This window comes from Eublepharis macularius, chromosome 14 (assembly GCF_028583425.1).
Source record: "Eublepharis macularius isolate TG4126 chromosome 14, MPM_Emac_v1.0, whole genome shotgun sequence".
NCBI classification, from domain to species: domain Eukaryota; kingdom Metazoa; phylum Chordata; class Lepidosauria; order Squamata; family Eublepharidae; genus Eublepharis; species Eublepharis macularius.
In genome coordinates this window covers 65,418,557-65,437,291 of record NC_072803.1, presented here as the reverse complement: position 1 = coordinate 65,437,291, position 18,735 = coordinate 65,418,557, and the positions used below count along the sequence as shown (strand labels likewise).

Genomic DNA, 18,735 nt, shown 5'->3' with positions numbered 1-18,735 from the left:
GCGGATGCTTCTGGGTCCCGTGACAGTATTGCCTGAGCACACATAGGGGCAAAGTTGGCCTTTTGCTTTGCTGTAGGATCGAGTTCCTGGGTCTGTGTCTCCCTGAGGTTTCCGTCACTGTTGACGAGAAGCTGTTTTAGAGTAGGGAGCTGTTGGTAAGAAAGGAAACTTCTGCCACCCAAGCCCCGAAAGGGAAAGGTCGATATCCAAGATGGGCCACAGGTTGCTAATGATGCTTTGCACTGGTTTTGAACTGGGAGTTGTAGGTGACAACTGGTGGTTTTCTCTTCCTTTGGGTCTGTGTTATAGCAGGTTGTTTTTGGTGGCTGTTTCACATTTCTTGGCATTGGGGTGAGAACACCATAGATGAGGCATCACGGCAGAGAAAGGCCTGTCCGTGGGACCCGCTCATGTCTCCTCTGAAGGTGAGGCTGCACACAGCCAGTCTTCTGAAAAACACCTTAGCAATTGGGCCAGTTTGTCTGGTAGGTAGTTTTTAAGGTACCCCACCAACCCCGGATGATTTAGGGTTTTAAGGGTAAGAACCACCACTTTAAATTGGTAGCCAGTGACACTCTTTAAGATGTCCTTCCTTCTGCCCTGACCATTCAGCTATCTTTCTGCTGCTTTCTGAACAGTTATTGCCAAATAATTTAACTTGGATGTGACCAAAACACAGCATTTGTACACACACAAACTTTGTGGCCTTCAGCTACAGGACCCGGATTTTCCAGAGCTTTCTTCCTAAGTTATGTTGCCTCCAGTTATGGCATTTATTCTTAACAGGAATACAAGTTGAAACATAGTTTGGCTTAAGGGCTTTTCATGCATGTTGGTTCAAAGCTGCTGCTGTTGAAGGAAACTTTGGGATTTGAGGTGGACAAACTTAGCCGTCTTTCTTCAGAGTGTTGCACACAATCAGTGGTTCAAATGTCCCTTAGCTAATTCCGAGAAGAGACAGATACAGAGTCCTGTGAATGAAGCAAATCTACTGTGTTTATTAAACATGGAGGAGCATCAGTTACACGGAGGGTAGAAGGTTCCCTTGTGCCCAGAGCTCGTCAAAGCTACAATAGCTGCGCAAGACATTTGGTTCATTTCAATATTGGGGGTCCCATTGGCTCAAACATAATTGTGGCCCCCCCCATTGGTTTACATGGGTGATCACCTCCAATGATCTAGTGGTCCCTTATTGGAAGAATAATTCTGGTCAGCAGCACTATTACAATATTTCCCAATTAGCATTGCTTATCACCTTAGTGCATTGTTTTATCTCTTTGAGGAACATCTTTTCCCTTTCTCACACTTTCCCCTTCATAAAGGTCATATTATTTCCTGTCCTTTTGGCGAGTGTAACACTTGCCAAGGGCGTCTAAATGTCGCTTCAGCAACCTTGTACTTTGAATGCAGAAATTGTTTCTCTCATGCACTAATGGGAAGGGAGCGATTTCCCTCCTTCAGACTGTGTTTGAAGCTACTTAGGTACCCCACATCTAATGCTTGGGGGCTTCTCGTAGCCTTGGCAAGTTTTGCTAGTCTAATGACTTTGGAGCAAGCTTGTTTCTCTCCTGCTGAGTGGTTTACAATCCACTCCTCTTCTCTGCATTCCTTCTGTCGCCACCTCTCCTTTCCTGTCTGTCCATTATCCAGACCAAAGTTCAATAAATGTCATTTTGCTTTCTTTTTTAAAATTGAATTTTATATAGCAACAATACTTATATAACATCACAGAATAACAACCAATTGTCACAACCGAAATAACCTGATATATATAAATAATTAAACTTTTGTCTCTACAGAATCATAGCTCAAAAGAGACAGTTAATAATAGAAATATCTCCAGACTTCCGGCTTGGAGATCATGGATGGCTGATGCAGCTCGGGGAGCTGAGCTGTCCATGCTGCTGTTTGTGAGGGCTAGTGGGGTGCAGATCGCCCGCAGCCCCCTGTTCTCAGGCAGAGAACAGGCAAGTACGCTTAAGAGCCCGAGAGTGAGTTGATCTCGGCTGTGGGGGGGGGATCTACGCAACAATAACCCACCCAGCCTTGAGGTCCCGCTCATAGATGGGTGGCAAAGATCTCTGCAGCAGCTCTGGAGTCAAGTTTTTGGCTTAAGACCTCCGTACCCAAGCTTCAGCACCAAATTGGGAAAACTGGACTATTTTAATTACTGAAACAGCGATTACAACCCGCAAAGAAGGACTAATAAGGTAAAGATTGCTATCTCTCTTTTTGAGAAGAAAATCAGTAAAAGAACTGAATTAAAGTAGAAGATAAAAATTGCAAAAGACTTAAAAATTTACTGTGAATGTTCCGGCAAAGTAATTGAGAAAAAAGAACTTTTTAGAGAAGAGCTAACGTGGAAAATAGATTATTGTTTACATACCTGCGGCTTGAAAGAGATAGCGAAGTGTGGGAAAGCTGAAAAATCGCGAGAAATGAGGAGCCGAGAAGAGGAACCGGAAGTGCGTCAGTGCAACAGAGAGACTGGCTGGAAGCGGCGTTTGAAGAACCGGAAAAGGAAGAATGCCATTTTGGAGAAGGGAAAGGGCTTGACCTCAAATTGGGCGCAAGTAGGACATTTTGGATAAGGGAAAGGGCATAAACTTCAAGAAAAAACCATAGAGAAAAGATGTCCGACATTTTGGACACTAGGATCGCTAATTTTTAAAAGTCTTTGTTAAAATTTGACGTTTATACTAAGAAAAATAAATCAGCCACACCACGGAGCTAAGGAAAAGAGCAGACTCGTGGGAGCGAGGCAAAGCAAGCCCCATGATGTCAAAGAAAGAATGGTAAATGGCGTTGGATAGTCTCGATAAAAAAGTCGCAGGGGGAATAAGGAGATCAAAGATATGATGCAAGAGATTGTGAAGGACATTAAGGAGCTTAAAGAGACTTTTAAATCAGAGATGGTGGAGCTGGTTAAAAATATTGATGAGGTCAAGAAAGAACTACAATTGATACAGCAGAAAGTTAAAACAGTGGAAGATGAAACTGACAAGTTGGCTGTATCACACAAGATAGAAACCAAGGGTTTGAAAGGAAGAATGGCCGTGGTGGAATGTAAACATATGGAAAAACAACTCAGATTTCGCGGAGTCCCGGAAGTGGAAGGGAAATCAACCCAAGAGCAGATTTCAAAAATACTAGCAGAATTTTTGAACAAAGAATTGGATGAATTGGAAGAATTGGTGGCAGCCTTGCTAGATGTGACATACAGAATCAACTCAAAATATGCAGCACAAAAAAATTTACCAAGAGATATAATAGTCCAATTTACAACAAAAAGACCAAGAGAAGAGACTGTGAGTAAGCAATTTCAAAACCCTCTGGAAATTGATGGAAAAAGAGTGAGAATAATGAAGGAACTGCCTAGGGGGGTTTTGTTGGAGAGGAAGAAATACAGAGAACTAGTACAAATGCTGAAAGAATTGAACATTAGATGTAGATGGGAAATACCAGAAGGACTGAGCTTTGAATTTCGTGAGATCAAAAGAACACTCAAATCTGGACATGAGATGGAAATGTTCATAAAGGATTATGAAAAAGACTTACCTAAAAGATGTAAAATTTGACTATGGAGTGTAAAATCATATCTTGGAATGTAAATGGACTAAACTCACCTTCTAAATGTAAAACCACTTTCCACTGGCTATCCAAACAACATTGTAATATAATTTGTTTGCAGGAGACACATATTAGGAAACAGGATGTGAAATATTTAAAATTTGCTAAACTGGGGAAAGAATTTGCAGCCGCGTCAAACCAGAAAAAAAGAGTTGTTGTTTTATATATTAAAGATGAGCTGCAACCGAAAATGATTTTAAATGATGCGGAAGCTAGATATATAGCAGTGGAAATAATTTGGAATACAAAGAAAATACTTTTGATTGGGATGTATGCACCTAATGGTGCTAAAGAGAACTTTTTTAAAGATTTACAGAACCAACTGGATGGACTAACATATGCTCAAATAATTTTGGCAGGTGACTTTAATGGAGTAACAAATTTGGACGATGATAAAAAAACGAAAGGTGCTCACAAAAAAAGAGGGCTTTTGCCAAAATCCTTTTTTGAAATTAAAGATCAGGAAAATTTGGAAGATGCATGGAGAAGAAGTAATCCTAAAACAAAACAATACACGTTCTATTTGGCGAGACACTCGACATTATCAAGAATTGATACGATCTGGGCCTCCAAAGATCTGGCGGTATGGACTAAAGATGTGGAAGTAATGACTCTAAAGTAGGCTCAGATCATAACCCAGTAATGTGGAAATTTGGGAAAGGCACCAAAAGACGAGGATGGAGGATAAATGAAGATTTGCTGCAACTAGAAGATAATATAGTGCTACTACAAAGAGAGACCAAATTCTTTATACAATATAATTTAAATAAAGATGTTTCAACTGACAAAGTTTGGGACACCTACAAAGCAGTGATTAGAGGAACTTTAATGGATTTAAATGCAAGAGACAAGAGGAGAAAAGAAGAGAAAAGGCAAGAAATTATGGAAAAGATAAAGGCCAAGGAGTTACAATTAAAGAAAAGACCAGGGAAGAAGAAGCTGTATCAAGAAATAAAAATTTTGCAAGAACAGTTGAGAGTAATGAATAATAAAGAATTAGAGTAGGAACTGAAAAAATTGAATCAAAAGTCATTTGAAGGTGCGAATAAACCTGGGAAATATTTAGCGTGGCAGCTGAAAAAGAAAAGGGGGGGAGTAATAACCAAGATTCAAGAAGATGGCAAGATGTTAACAGATCAATTGGCTATTAGCAGAGCCTTTTTTAAGTATTATGCAAAACTGTATCAAAGAAAAGAAGTGAATTTGGACACTATTGATCAATATTTGAACAAGATCAATTTGATATTATCAGGAAAATGGAAGGAAAAGTTGAATGCAGAAATAACGGAGATGGAAATAAAAGAGGCTATTCGGACGACTAAATTAGGGAAGGCACCAGGCCCAGACGGAATTACGGCTAGGTTCTACAAGTTATTGGAAAATGAACTGGCACCTTTTTTGAAAGTGGTAATGAATGAAATTTTAAAAGATACCAGAGTCTTGGAATGAGGCCAACATATCATTGATACCAAAAGAAAATCAAGATTTAGGTAATGTTAAGAACTATCGGCCTATTTCATTGTTAAATAATGATTACAAAATGTTTGCAAAAATTTTGGCGGAGAGATTAAAGTTAGTCGAGTTCATTGCAGAAGAGCAGGCAGGGTTCCTTCCAAACAGGCAAACTAGAGACAATTTGAGAACTGTAGTAAATGCTATAGAATACTACGAGAAACATTGTGAAAAAGAAGTTGGTTTCTTCTTTGTGGATGCAGAAAAAGCTTTTGATAATCTGAATTGGAATTTTATGTTTGCCACAATGGAAAGGCTGCAAATGGGAAAAGACTACTCAAGCAGTAAAAGCAATATACAGAGACCAATGTGCGGCAATTGTAGTAAATGACGATTTAACAAAAAAATTGGAAATAAGAAAAGGTACAAGACAGGGGTGCCCATTATCTCCACTGTTGTTCATTTTGATTTTGGAACTGCTATTGATTCAAATACGAGAAGATGATACTATAAGAGGCATAAAGATTAAAGAATTTACCTACAAGGTTAGAGCTTTTGAGGATGATGTGATGGTTATAGTGGAAGATCCAATACAAAACGTGCCGAAGTTGCTTGATAAGATAAAAGAGTTTGGAGATCTGGCTGGATTTTATGTTAATAAGAAGAAATCAAAGATATTATGCAAGAATATGACTAAACTTGGCAGCTGCTGCTGCCAAGGGAGCTGCTTCCATCAAGGGCTGGGCTTTCCATCTGCCCGGCCCCACCCCTTGTTGCTCTAGCCTACAAAGGTTGTTGTAGCCTGCACTGCTGCTGCCGCTGCTGCCAAGGGAGCTGCTTCCATCAAGGGCTGGGCTTTCCATCTGCCTGGCCCCACCCCTTGTTGCTCTAGCCTACAAAGGTTGTTGTAGCCTGCACTGCTGCTGCCGCCGCTGCCAAGGGAGCTGCTTCCATCAAGGGCTGGGCTTTCCATCTTCCTGGCCCCGCCCCTTGCTGCTCCAGCCTACAAAGGTTATTGTAGCCTGCACTGCTGCTGCTGCCGCTGTCAAAGGAGCTGCTTCCATCAAGGGCTGGGCTTTCCATCTGCCCGGCCCCACCCCTTGTTGCTCCAGCCTATAAGACTGCTGCTAGGGGACTGCTCGCCTTGTTACTGTTTATCGTTTTTATACTATGTGTGTTAGTTATTGTAGTCTATGTTGTTAATTTGGTAGGGTATTGGGGTTTTGTGTATGTTTGATAGCTTAGTCTGTGATAGTTGGTGGGCTGTTGATTTTGTGAGGGTGGTGGGTTAGCACTATGATCATTGGTGAGGAGGCCGGCTTGGGGTCGGGGATCCCAGTGATCCGGGGACACAGGAGGTATGGTGGTGGGAGCAGATTATGGAAGGGAAGGGCATTGAGACATGGTAGGGCTCGGTGCCCTTCCAATCTGCGTCCCATCCCAAGATATACCTGTTGTGGGGCTAGGATATTAAACCACTCTCTGACACTGGCGCTGTGCAATGCCAGGTCCATAAATAATAAGACCAAAACGCTGCAAGATTATCTTGCAGCATTGAATGTGGACCTGGCTTGCGTGACCGAGACATGGGTGAGGGAGGGCGAGATGGTCTCTTTGAAAGAACTAGCCCCCCCCCCAGGTTATACGGTCCTCCACCAGTCCCGGACAAGTGGTCGGGGGGGAGGTGTGGCTTTGCTCATTCGGGAGTCTTTCTCCTTCAGACCACTCCCTACCCCAAAAATTACTGGCATTGATTGTGTGGGCCTAGCGTTGGACGCCAAGGAGAGGTTGGCAATATGCGTGGTGTACCGACCGCCTACTGCACCTGCATCTTCCCTGTCTGGTCTCTTGGAGGCGGTGGCCAGCTGGGCCTTGGAATTCCTGAAACTTTTGGTTCTCGGGGATTTCAACGTCCATGCTGACGACGATGCCTCCATGCAGGCCATTGACCTGGTGTCCTCCATGGCGGCCCTAGGACTCTCCCAGTTTGTTTCAGCTGCCACGCATCAAGCAGGTCACACGCTGGATTTGATTTTTGGGGCAGGGATGATGGTGGTCCTGGATGCCTATGATGCAGTGCCATGGTCAGATCACTTTGTTCTGAAGGCTCGTCTGAGCATGCCGCTCCTTTCCCGGGTGAGCGGTGAGCGGATTTACGCTCGCCCACGGAGGCTTATGGATCCAATTGGTTTCCAGGCAGCTCTGCGGGATCCGATGCCCCCTGGCAGTACGTTAGATGAGCTGGTGGATGATTGGCATGGCCGTCTTTCCAAAGCCATCGACGCTATTGCCCCCTGCTGTCCTCTCCGAACTCGCAAATGGGTAGCTCCTTGGTTTACCGAGGAGCTTCACCAGATGAAGCGGTCTCTGAGATGACTAGAGCGAGTGTGGAGGCGGGGGGCGCGACGAAGAGGCAAGAACATCTTATAGGACGTTTATGAAAGCCTATGAGGTGGCAGTGAAAGCAGCAAAGAGGGATTTCTTTGCTGCTTCCATTGCGTCCGCTAGCTCACGCCCAGCTCAATTATTTCGAACAGTTTGGTCCTTGGTCTCCCTCTCTCAGGGAGACCACCAAATTCTTAATTCAACTATTGGCTGCGAGGCTTTTGCGAGCTATTTTGCGGGTAAAATCTTGTACCTTCGCCATGGCCTGCCACCCACTGTTGATACAGTAAGGGAACTGGAGACCCCTTGGCCGTCTTCTTGGTCCGTATTAGACCATTTCAGGCTGCTCTCTCAGGACGATGTTGACAGGATCCTGCAGGGGATGAGGCCAACCACCTGTCCTCTGGACCCCTGCCCATCCTGGCTGGTGAAGGCCAGCTCGGAGGGGCTACGGGACCATTTGGAGGCCATTGTTAACATCTCCCTGAGCTCTGGGGTTTTTCCAGGAGTGTTAAAGGAGGCGGTAGTGCGGCCCCTCCTGAAAAAAAATCTTTGGACCCCACCAACCCGTCCAGTTACCGCCCAGTGTCGAACCTCCCGTTCCTGGGCAAGGTGATTGAGCGGGCGGTGGCGGTACAACTGCAGGAATTTCTGAATGATGCTCTAGTCCTGGACCCATTCCAGTCTGGCTTCCGTCCTGGCCATGGGATGGAGACAGCCTTGGTTGCCCTCACAGACGACCTTCGCAGGCATCTGGATCGAGGCGGGTCAGCGCTGCTTGTGTTACTTGATCTCACAGCAGCGTTTGACACGGTTGACTATGATTTGTTGGCCAGCCGCCTTGCCGATGTGGGGATTAGGGGGACAGCCTTACAGTGGCTGGTCTCCTTTCTCCAGGGTCGGGGACAGAGGGTGGCGCTCGGGGGAGATCTATCGCCCCGTCACCCTTTGGTGTGCGGGGTTCCCCAAGGGGCGATACTCTCCCCGATGTTATTTAACATCTATATGCGCCCCCTCACCCAGTTGGTGCAGAGGTTTGGGCTGGGTTGTCATCAATACGCGGATGACACCCAGCTTTTTCTGTTGATGGACGGCTGGCCAGACACGGCCCCAGACAATCTGGCCAGAGCTCTGGAGGCTGTGACGGCATGGTTGAAACAGAGCAGGCTGAAATTGAACCCAGTGAAGACGGAGGTCCTGCAGCTGGGACGGGGGCTGCCAGATGTTGGGATCCAGCTCCCTGCCCTGGATGGGACACCACTGGCAACTTTGCCAGTGGTAAAGAGTCTGGGTGTGCTCCTGGATGCCTCCCTATCAATGGAGGCCCAGGTCACGGCGGTTGCCAAGTCTGCATTTTTCCATCTTCGTCAGATCAGGCAACTTGCCCCCTACCTGACGCCCCAGGACCTGGCTACAGTGGTCCATGCAACGGTCACCTCCAGGCTAGATTACTGTAACTCACTCTACACTGGGCTACCCCTGGGCCTGATCCGGAAACTACAACTGGTCCAGAATGCAGCGGCACGGGTCCTGACTGGTATACCTTACCAGTCACACATCACATCTGTCCTGCGCCAGCTGCACTGGCTTCCGGTTGAATTCCGAATCAGGTTCAAAGTGTTGGTTCCTACCTTTAAAGCCCTGAGCGGGTTGGGATCGGCATATCTTCGGGACCGCCTCTCCCTGTACGTTCCCCGGAGATCGCTTCGATCAGCGAATAAATATTTACTTGTGGTCCCCGGCCCTAAGGAAGCCCGCCTCGCTTCAACCAGGGCCAGGGCCTTTTCAGTCCTGGCCCCAGCCTGGTGGAACGCTCTGTCAATGGAAACCCGGGCCCAGCGGGACATATTATCGTTCCGCCAGGCCTGTAAGACAGAGCTGTTCTGCCAGGCATTCGGTGATTGAATGGGGCGGTGCCATGTTGGCCTCCCACCTTTGGGGTGGGGGAGGGTTCTCCCCACCACTGCACTTTGTTAATTTGTTTTATTATTTGTATGTTGATTTTAGTTCTTCTTTTTATCGATTTTAACTGTTCACTGCCCAGAGCCCCTGGGGATGGGCGGTATATAAATTGAAAAAATAAATAAAATAAATAAACAAAAGCAACAAGAATTAATGGAATCTATTGATTGCGAAGTAACACAAAGTTAAATACCTTGGAATTGAGCTAACTGCGAAAAATATTGATTTATTCAAGAGTAACTATGAAAAGCTATAGCAACAGATTGATAGAGACTTGATTACATGGAATAAATTAAATCTGTCATGGCTGGGAAGAATAGCGGCAGTTAAGATGAATGTGTTACCACGGATTTTGTTCCTATTACAAACAATTCCAATTATTAGAGACACTAAACAATTTGAAAAATGGCAGAGGAAGATCTTTGACTTTGTGTGGGCAGGCAAGAAACCTCGAGTAAAAATGAAAGTCCTGTGTGATGCTAAAGAAAGAGATGGACTGCAGTTGCCAAATATGAAGCAATATGTTTAGTTTGGCTAAAAGAGTGGATGTCACTGAAAGACCGCAAACTCTTAACATTGGAAGGTTATAAGAAGTTGTTTGGATGGCATGCCTACTTATGGCAGGATAAAATAAAGCTTATTCTATGTTTTTGAACCATTATATCGTGAAGGAGCCTCTTCACGATCTGGAAAAAATATAAAAAATATCTCGGTGAAGGTATCCCCTCTTGGGTGGTACCATTTGAAGTGATCGATCCGAGAGCTGTCTATAATGAAGAACAATGTCTACCATATAAAGAGATATTGATTATGGAACAAAAAATGATAAGAATCAAAACGGAGGAAGAGTTATCTTCCTGTTATGGATGGTTCCAATATAGACAGATTAGAGATCTTTACAACTCGGATTGTTCAAAAGGAGGAATCAAATGGAAAAACTCAGAGTTGGAAGAGACTATACTACAAGAAAGTAAAAAGAAGATATCAAAAATTTATAAAATACTTTTGAAGTGGTATACAGAGGATGAGACGGCCAAAGTACAGATGGTGAAGTGGGCAATTAATTGTCACAAAGAAATAACAATGGAGTCATGGGAATATTTATGGAAAACTACATTGAAGATTTCAACTTGTACCAGTATTAAAGAGAATGTCTATAAGATGATTTATAGATGGTATTTAACGCCTAAGAAAATTGCGCTTGGAAATGCAAACATGTCAGATAAATGCTGGAAATGTAAAAAGCATGAAGGATCATTGTATCATATGTGGTGGACGTGTGAAGTAGCTAGACAGTACTGGGGAGATATTTTAGAAGTAATAAATGAGATTTTGCAGACCCAAATAAAGAAGAACCCAGAACTATTGCTGCTGAATTTAAGTATGGAAGATGTCCCTATGCAATACAGAACATTACTATTTTACATGACGACGGCAGCAAGACTTTTATACACGCAGAAATGGAAGGTGCAAGGAATACCAACTATTGAAGACTGGATGTATAAATTGCTGTACATGGTGGAAATGGATAAAATGACAAGAAAGATGAGAGATCAGAATTTTGCAGAATTTTTTACTGATTGGGGAAGATTGAAAACATATTTAGAAAAGAAGTGGGACATGAAAGGAGAATTATGGCAATTTGAAAATTATTAGAATTTTTTTTTTCTGGAAGAGACAGAATCTTTACCATATGAAGTGAAGTACTAGCTAATTGTGAGCCTAAATTTAAGTGGACTTGGAGTTAATAGATATTGGTAAAATTAATAAAGTAGATATTTAATTGTTAGCTTAAATTTTAATATATTTGAAGTTAACAGATAGTAATAGATAATAGATTTTAAGTTAATAATAATAGATTCGAAGCTAACAGATAGGGCTTAGTTTAACAAAGTAGAATGTAAATATGATATAATGAGTTACTGAAAAAGGGGATAGATTAGGAATAGATTAAGTTATAGGGTTGGAAAGCTGTTGGAAGTCCTGAAAAGGGGGGGAGGGAAAGGGTGGGGAAAAATGATATTGAGATGATATTTGAAAGTTGTATGTATTAATATTCTCACCTAATTTTTTTTAAAAAAAATAATAGAAATATCTCCAATAAAGAGTCTTACTAAACTAATTAAAGTAATTAAATTACCATAGTCCCCACATTTCCATTTCAACATCTTGATACCTTAGTTTCGTTAACATAAGGTTGTTTTTAGATAAAAATTCTAAAAAAGATTCCCGTTTAGCATAGAAATTTGAAGTACCAGCCGGATTGGCTTGTAAATATAACTTTTCAGTTATTTTCTCCATCAATAAAAAATCCCAGATTTTATTGAACCATGTATTACTAGAAGGAATTGATTTTGATTTCCAGTGTAATGCCAATGAGGTTTTGGCTGCATGAAGTAGTGTCGTTATTAGGTCTTTCCTGATAGAAGGAATCTTTTGATCGTTCCAAATACCCCCCCAAAATTTCTGGTTTCAGAGGTATTCTATAAGTTGTTATAAATGCAATTTGGGATAATATTCTATTCCAAAATTCTGTTACATATGGCACTTCCACCAACAGTGAGTATAGTCGCCTATTTTTCCACATTGCTTCCAACATAAGGGTGATGTTTTATAATATATTTTGGATAGCTTCAGTGGTGTGAGATACCAGAAATTAACAATTTTATATGATTGGAGGGTAGTGTTAATGACTTGTGAGTTAAATAATCTTGAATTCCAAATCTGATTCCATTCTACATCTGTAATGGATATATCACATTCTTGCTGCCATTTTTTATGTAAAGTCGTGCCTGATATGTCCTTAACGTGTATTAACAAATTATATATTTTGGAAACTAGTCCTTTATGAGTGAATTCTTGAGAGTTAATTAATTGTTCGAAATCCGTTTTAGATTTACTTAATATTTCTTTTAACTTAATATCTTTTGCAAAATAATTCAGTTGAAAGTACTGGAACCAGGGAATATTTTGTCCAATATTTTCTTCTAATTTGTGTTTCTCCAATAATCCTGTTTTGGAGGCAATATCCATCAGATGAATATTATTGTTTCGTTTTCATTGTTTCCTAATTTAGTTATCCAGTAATTTAATAATGAATCTTCATGCGAAGTGATAGTTGAAAAATGTGAAATATTTAGTATTAGTCTGCTTTTATATTTATCCTATGTTTTAAGTATTGCTGTTAAATATGGATTATGTTCCGTTTCTTTAAATTTTAGTTTAGAGTCCTTCCAGATTAAATCTTATAAAGTAACCCTACTGTGCTGAATAAATAATGTTTTAATCCAATCTGTCTGTTCTTTGTCTTTAATTATATGCATTACATTGATTATTCTAGTTGCGGCATTATACAGCTCCAAATCTGGGTAGTTAAACCTTCCTTGCGATTTTTTCCTCTTTAATATTTTAAAAGCAATTCTTGGGTGGTTGTGTTGCCAGAGGAATTGATTCAGTATTGACTGCCAACGTTTTATTAGTTTGGGGGGTATAATGATAGGAAGTGATCTAAACAGGAATAATAGTTTGGGCAATATGAATGATTTGATTAAATTGTATCTCTCATACCATGAGAGTTTTTGCTTTTCCCATTTGTGTAAGTCTATTTTGATTTCTTGCATATTGAGTATATGGTTATATTGTATTAATAGTTTAGGGTCTGATGTAATTTTAACTCCTAGATAGCTTAAGTATGAATTTGCCCATTGATATTTATGATGTTGCTTAATTAGTATTTTCTGCCTTTCTGATAGATTGATTGATAAAATGTGTGATTATTTTGCTTTCTGAGAGTAACTTTTCGAATTCTCTCATTTGGAGCTGGCTTCTCTTATCTATTCTGTTCTGTTCTATGGCTACATTTGGCATGACTCGTTCAGAAAGAGATTTCCTTTCTCAGCCTATAAGTGTGGCATAGTGCATAATGATTACAGGTGCATGTTATTAGCAGCAAGCTTGCTCGGTATGCATGTACAGTAACCTGGGTTATCCTTTTACCCAACTACAAACAGCAGGCACTTCCCAATGATTGGCCTCAGCATTCACAGCAACTAGCACACATTCACGTGTCTTCTGCCTGGGTATTTCCCCCCAGTGTTCACTTCCTACTTTGCACAGTAAAAAAAGGCACCTTAAAATACAGAAATACACTAAGAAATAGAAAAGGCACATAAAATGTTCTATTCCATTAAATTCACTTCCATCAAGAGTGAGAAAGCAGGTCTGGGGAAATCTGTGGCACTGCAGTGTTAGAAGCAATCGCTGATTCCCAAGTGGCTGAGGCAGTAAATAGGGGGACGTCCATTCTTAAAGCATAATTTAGAAACTTGCTTTCCAGCATGAAAATAAGTTTTACCCAAGAATTGAAGAGGTACATGTTCAGTTTAGCACCCACAGAATTAACCCCGGTTGTGCCTCATTTTGAGTCCTTTGCACAGTTCCCAAAACACTCAAAAGGGCTTATTTTGAAATACTGCCCACCTACTTCTGCTTGAAATCCCCATAACCTTTGACCCATCTAGGCCTTGGGTATATAGATTCTTCTCTAAGGTTTCCAGAAAGTGTAATTTATCTACAGTCTTCAGTGCAGTCCCACATTGGGGCTGCGCTCACACAGGCCGGCCGCTTGGAACACAATTCGACAGCTTTTGGGCTCGAGGAGGTGGCCTTCCCTTTCAGATCATGCTCCACAGCAGTTTCCCACCAAAACAAAGCAGGTGGAGGGAAAATCAAGCCTCTAACTGCTGGATCCATGTCAGTCAAGGATTATTTCTCCCCTCCCCTGAGAGCCCAGAGAAGCAATGGGCTCCAGGGCTACTAAAACAATGAAAATGGTGGCTAGAGAGTCAAAAGTTGAGGAAATACTGGAGCCTATCAATAAGAAAGACTTAATTGAGCTTAAGAATGACTTATAAAAATGTGTAGCAGACAAACTTCAACAACTCCTTAGCCCCATCACATCACATTTTGCGAAGATCAAAGAATCTATTAAAGAAATGGCGAAAACTGCTGATACAGTTGCAACAAGATATCCACAATCTGCAATCCTCCAACTAGTGCCTTCAAATTAAAATTATGGAACTGGATAATAAGCAAGATTCACATAATTTAAAATTCAGAGGATTTGAGGAATCCAGGGAAGGCAATAAACATCTTGGCTTGCAGCAGTTGGCCTAGCCTAGCACCCCACAAGCTAATAAGAATTGAAAGAAAAAAGGAGAAACAAGAATGAGCCCTCAGCTGAGGAAACCCAATAAGCTTGCTCCCACCCAGAGCCTTGCTGCAGCACAAGCTCCAAGTCTTGCTCTGGCGCAATCCGAAAAAAACTCCCACAACAAGCAGTTCTCTGAGCCGGTAACAAGCTGGAAAGTGAAACCGCAGTTCCACACTGTGTCTTATATACTAAATGCTAACATAGAGAATAATGGGAGCTCTCTAGTTGGCAGCTGGAGCTGCCTATCAAGGTTTTCAGGGCAAGATAGGTGTGTTTCAAGGGCAGCAGAAGGTATGCAGGCGGCTCCTACATTGCCTAGGGAATTGATTGCTCAGCACCTGGATGCCTGGTTTCATGGACTGACGGACCGGCCAAAGTTCATCACATCAATGAAAAAAGGCATGTCCCACAACCCGTTGGTTTGCAAACGCCAAACTGGCCCAGTATGTTTTTCTGTCCGACCCCTCTACTTTTCAACATACTTTCAAAAATCGTACACATCAGAAGAACCACCAAATTCTTAGACACACTCATATCTCAGTTCTATCAAAACTATTTAAAAAATCGCTCTAGTACATAAAAACTACATGGAACAACCCATAGCCAAACAAGATCTGTTTTGTTCCTAACAGATCTTGCCAGATCAACCTGGTTTCCTTCTTTGATCGAGTGACTAGCTTACTGGATCGGGGGAACTCTGTTGACGTGATTTATCTGGATTTCAGTAAAGCTGTCATGGTCCCCCATGACATTCTGATGGGCAAACTGGAAGACTGTGGAGTAGACTATAGGACAGTTCGGTGGATAGGGAACTGGTTGGAGGATCGCACTCAAAGAGTGGTGGTCAGCGGCGTTTCATCAGATTGGAGGGAGGTGTCCAGTGGGGTGCCGCAGGGCTCGGTTTTGGGCTCGGTACTTTTCAATATTTTTATCAATGATCTGGATGAAGGAGTGGAAGGGCTGCTCATTAAATCTGCTGATGATACCAAATTGGGAGGGGTAGCAAACACCCAAGAAGATAGAATTAAAACTCAACAAGACCTGAATACTCTGGAGAAGTGGGCAGCTGTGAATAGGATGCAATTCAACCAAGACAAGTGCACAGTATTAGATCTGGGCCACAAAAATGAGAAGCACAAATACTGGATGGGGGATACACTTCTTGGCAGTAGTATATGTGAAAGGGATCTTGGGGTAAGAGTGGACTGTAAACTGAATATGAGCAGTCAATGTGATGCGGTGGCAAAAAAGGCTAATTCAATCCTGGGTTGTATCAAAGGGGCCATAGCATTGAAATTGCAGGAGGTCATAGCCCCTCTCTATACTGCCTTGGTCAGGCCACACCTGGAGTATTGTGTGCAGTTCTGGAGGCCTCACTTCAAAAAGGATGTAGCCAAAATCGAGAGGGTGCAGAGGAGAGCGACAAGAATGATCAGGGGTCTGGAGACTGAGCCCTACGAGGAAGGGCTGAGGGCCTTGGGAATGTTTAGTTTGGAGAAGAGGAGGTTGAGGGGGGACATGATTGCTCTCTTTAAATATTTGAAAGGCTGTCATTTGGAGGAGGGCAAAGAGCTGTTCTAGTTGGCAGCAGAGGGTAGGACGTGAAGCAATGGGCTAAAACTACATGCACAAAGGTACCGACTGGATATTAGGAAAAACTTTTTCACGGTCAGAGTAGTTTAAAAGTGGAATCAGCTGCCTAGGGAGGTGGTGAGCTCCCCTTCACTGGCAGTTTTCAAGAAGAGGCTGGATGAATACTTGTCAGAGATGCTTTAGGCTGATCCTGCACTGGGAAGTTGGTTGGACTAGATGGTCTGTATGGCCCCTTCCAACTCTATGATTCTATGATTCTAAGAAGTCATTGATGTCATCAAAAAATTACAACTCAGTAAATCATCAAGCAGGGATTTTTTCGCTTCCATTCCAGCTAATACAAAGAAAGTGGAAGATTTATATAAGACCAGGGAGGACAAATGACCATTCCTCTTTTCAAATCCTCCTACTTCTTTATATATATTCCTTATATAATTCTTATATATACATTCAAAACAATGGGTTTAAACTACAGGAGGGAAGTACTGGCTGGCAGTTAGGAAAAACTTCACATTCAAAATAATTCAGCACGGGAATCGGCTGCCTAGGCATGTAGTGGGTTCCCCTGCACTGGCAGTCTTCAAGATGTGGCTGGATGAATACTTGCTGGGGATGCTTTAGGCTGTTCCTGCGTTGGGCAGGAGGTTGGACTCATCTTCCCCAATCCAGGCTTGCAACTCCCAAATATATTCTTTATACATAGGACTCAAAAGATTGGTAAGCTTGACTGATCTCTCTCTTGCCTTTGCAGTACCAGTTCAATATGGCCAGCCTAAGACGCATGTTCCAAATAGCCTCAGCTCTCCAGCCCCCATCATCTGGACGGAGGATCCAGTTTTTCAACACTATACCCAGCCAGACATCAGAAAAGAATGTCCCATACCAGAAGACTCTGAAGGAGGGTGACTCCCAAGGAAAAAGTCCCACCCAGCCACTCCCTGCTTCAGTAGATGTGGTGGTGGTTGGAGGAGGCAGTATTGGATGCCAAACCATCTATCATCTTGCTAAGATGGGGGTGACCAATGTCGTCTTACTTGAGAGGGATCGACTGACTTCTGGGACAACCTGGCACACAGCAGGTCAAAGATTGCAATGATAGTAGAGGAGGGGAGGTGTGCTGGGAACTGGGCAGTTTGCATGAGGTACATTCCTGCTTCATCATTCTTGAAGGCCAGCTGCCACCAGGGAGGAACAAGACTAAGTGTTGGTGGAGAGCAGTATGGGTTGGAAATATGGAGCAGAGGCAGAGGCTAAGTGGTGCCTGAAGGAGGTGCTGGGGCTGTACCATACCCCTCCTGCAAGCACTCCAAGTCCCATTATGTGGAGTTTCTGTTAGTTGTGGGCTTCTGAGGTTGTGTCCTAGAGGGCCCCAGTAAATTTCCCTGGTTGTCCTAGGAGGCCTGATCGTGTGAGACAAGTAAGAGTATGGTAAGTACGGAATAGGGTAGGATGCACCACAAAATGGCAGGTCCCCTTCCAAAAAGGCTTTGGACCCAGTGGCACTAGGATGTACATTCAAAATCGGAAATTTAAATTTCGCTTTCAAAATGTAAATGCTAAAATTTGAACTGGCAGCCATTTGGGGATATTGCCCATTTTTAAGAGCCAAAGTAAGCTTAGAAAAGATGCCTTTCTTTCACGGTGGAGAGGGGAATTGGACCGGATGGTTGCTGATAATTTGCATCAGCATGCTGAAAGTTAAGCCCATTCCTTTCTTTTTCTTTCCTTCAGGTCTCTTGTGGCAGCTGCGCCCAAGTGATGTGGAAGTTGAGCTCTTAGCTCACACCCGTAATGTGGTCAGCCGGGACTTGGAGCAAGAGACAGGCCTCCATACAGGATGGATTCAAAATGGAGGCCTCTTCATTGCTTCTAACAAACAACGATTAGATGAATACAAGCGACTCATGTCTGTAAGCAGCAGGGCCGGATCGACGGGGGTGGGGGGGCAGGGAGCAGGGGTAGTCGGCCCCCAGCGCCACCAAAGAGGGGGCACCGGACGCAGCTGCCAGCCACCAGGAGCACACCGGTGGCACCACGGGCAGCTGAGCAGAGGGCTGAGAGGCCGTCTGCGCCATTCGCCTGCCCCGCAGGACAGGGAGTACATGGCAAGCCGGCCGCCCCCTCAGCAGGTCAGGCAAATGGCATGGGCATGCTGCTGCCGCCAGCTCCGCAGCGCACCGTGTGCTGGGGCAGCCAAATTGCTGTGGTGGCGGCACACTCCGCCCTGCATGATGACGTCACAGAAGTGACGTCATCACGCAGAGCCAGGAGTGTGTGAGCTGCATGTGAAGGCAGCCGGACTTGGGTTGCCCTGGGCGCCGGCAACCCTAGATCCGGCTCTGGTAAGCAGCTCTACTCTGGCTCACATCTGCGTTGTCTGCTTTGTCTGAAGGAAGCATCTTCTTGCTGGTCTTCCCTTATTGTTGTTGATGATGATGACAACGACAACAACAACAACAACAACAACAACAACAACTGTGCTTATATACCACTCTTCTAGA

The 18,735-nt window shown here is 43.3% G+C and overlaps 1 protein-coding gene across 2 annotated transcripts in view; it reads left to right on the top strand.

Moving 5' to 3' along the window:
• SARDH (sarcosine dehydrogenase) overlaps nt 1–18,735 on the top strand; it is a 112,682-nt gene that overhangs the window by 5,785 nt on the left and 88,162 nt on the right. For both annotated transcript variants that reach the window (XM_054997417.1, XM_054997418.1), the window contains exons 2-3: nt 16,986–17,313; nt 17,966–18,144. In XM_054997417.1, the coding sequence (XP_054853392.1) occupies nt 16,998–17,313; nt 17,966–18,144 (495 nt within the window). In that variant the 5' untranslated portion in view covers nt 16,986–16,997. The remainder of the gene's footprint in view (nt 1–16,985; nt 17,314–17,965; nt 18,145–18,735) is intronic.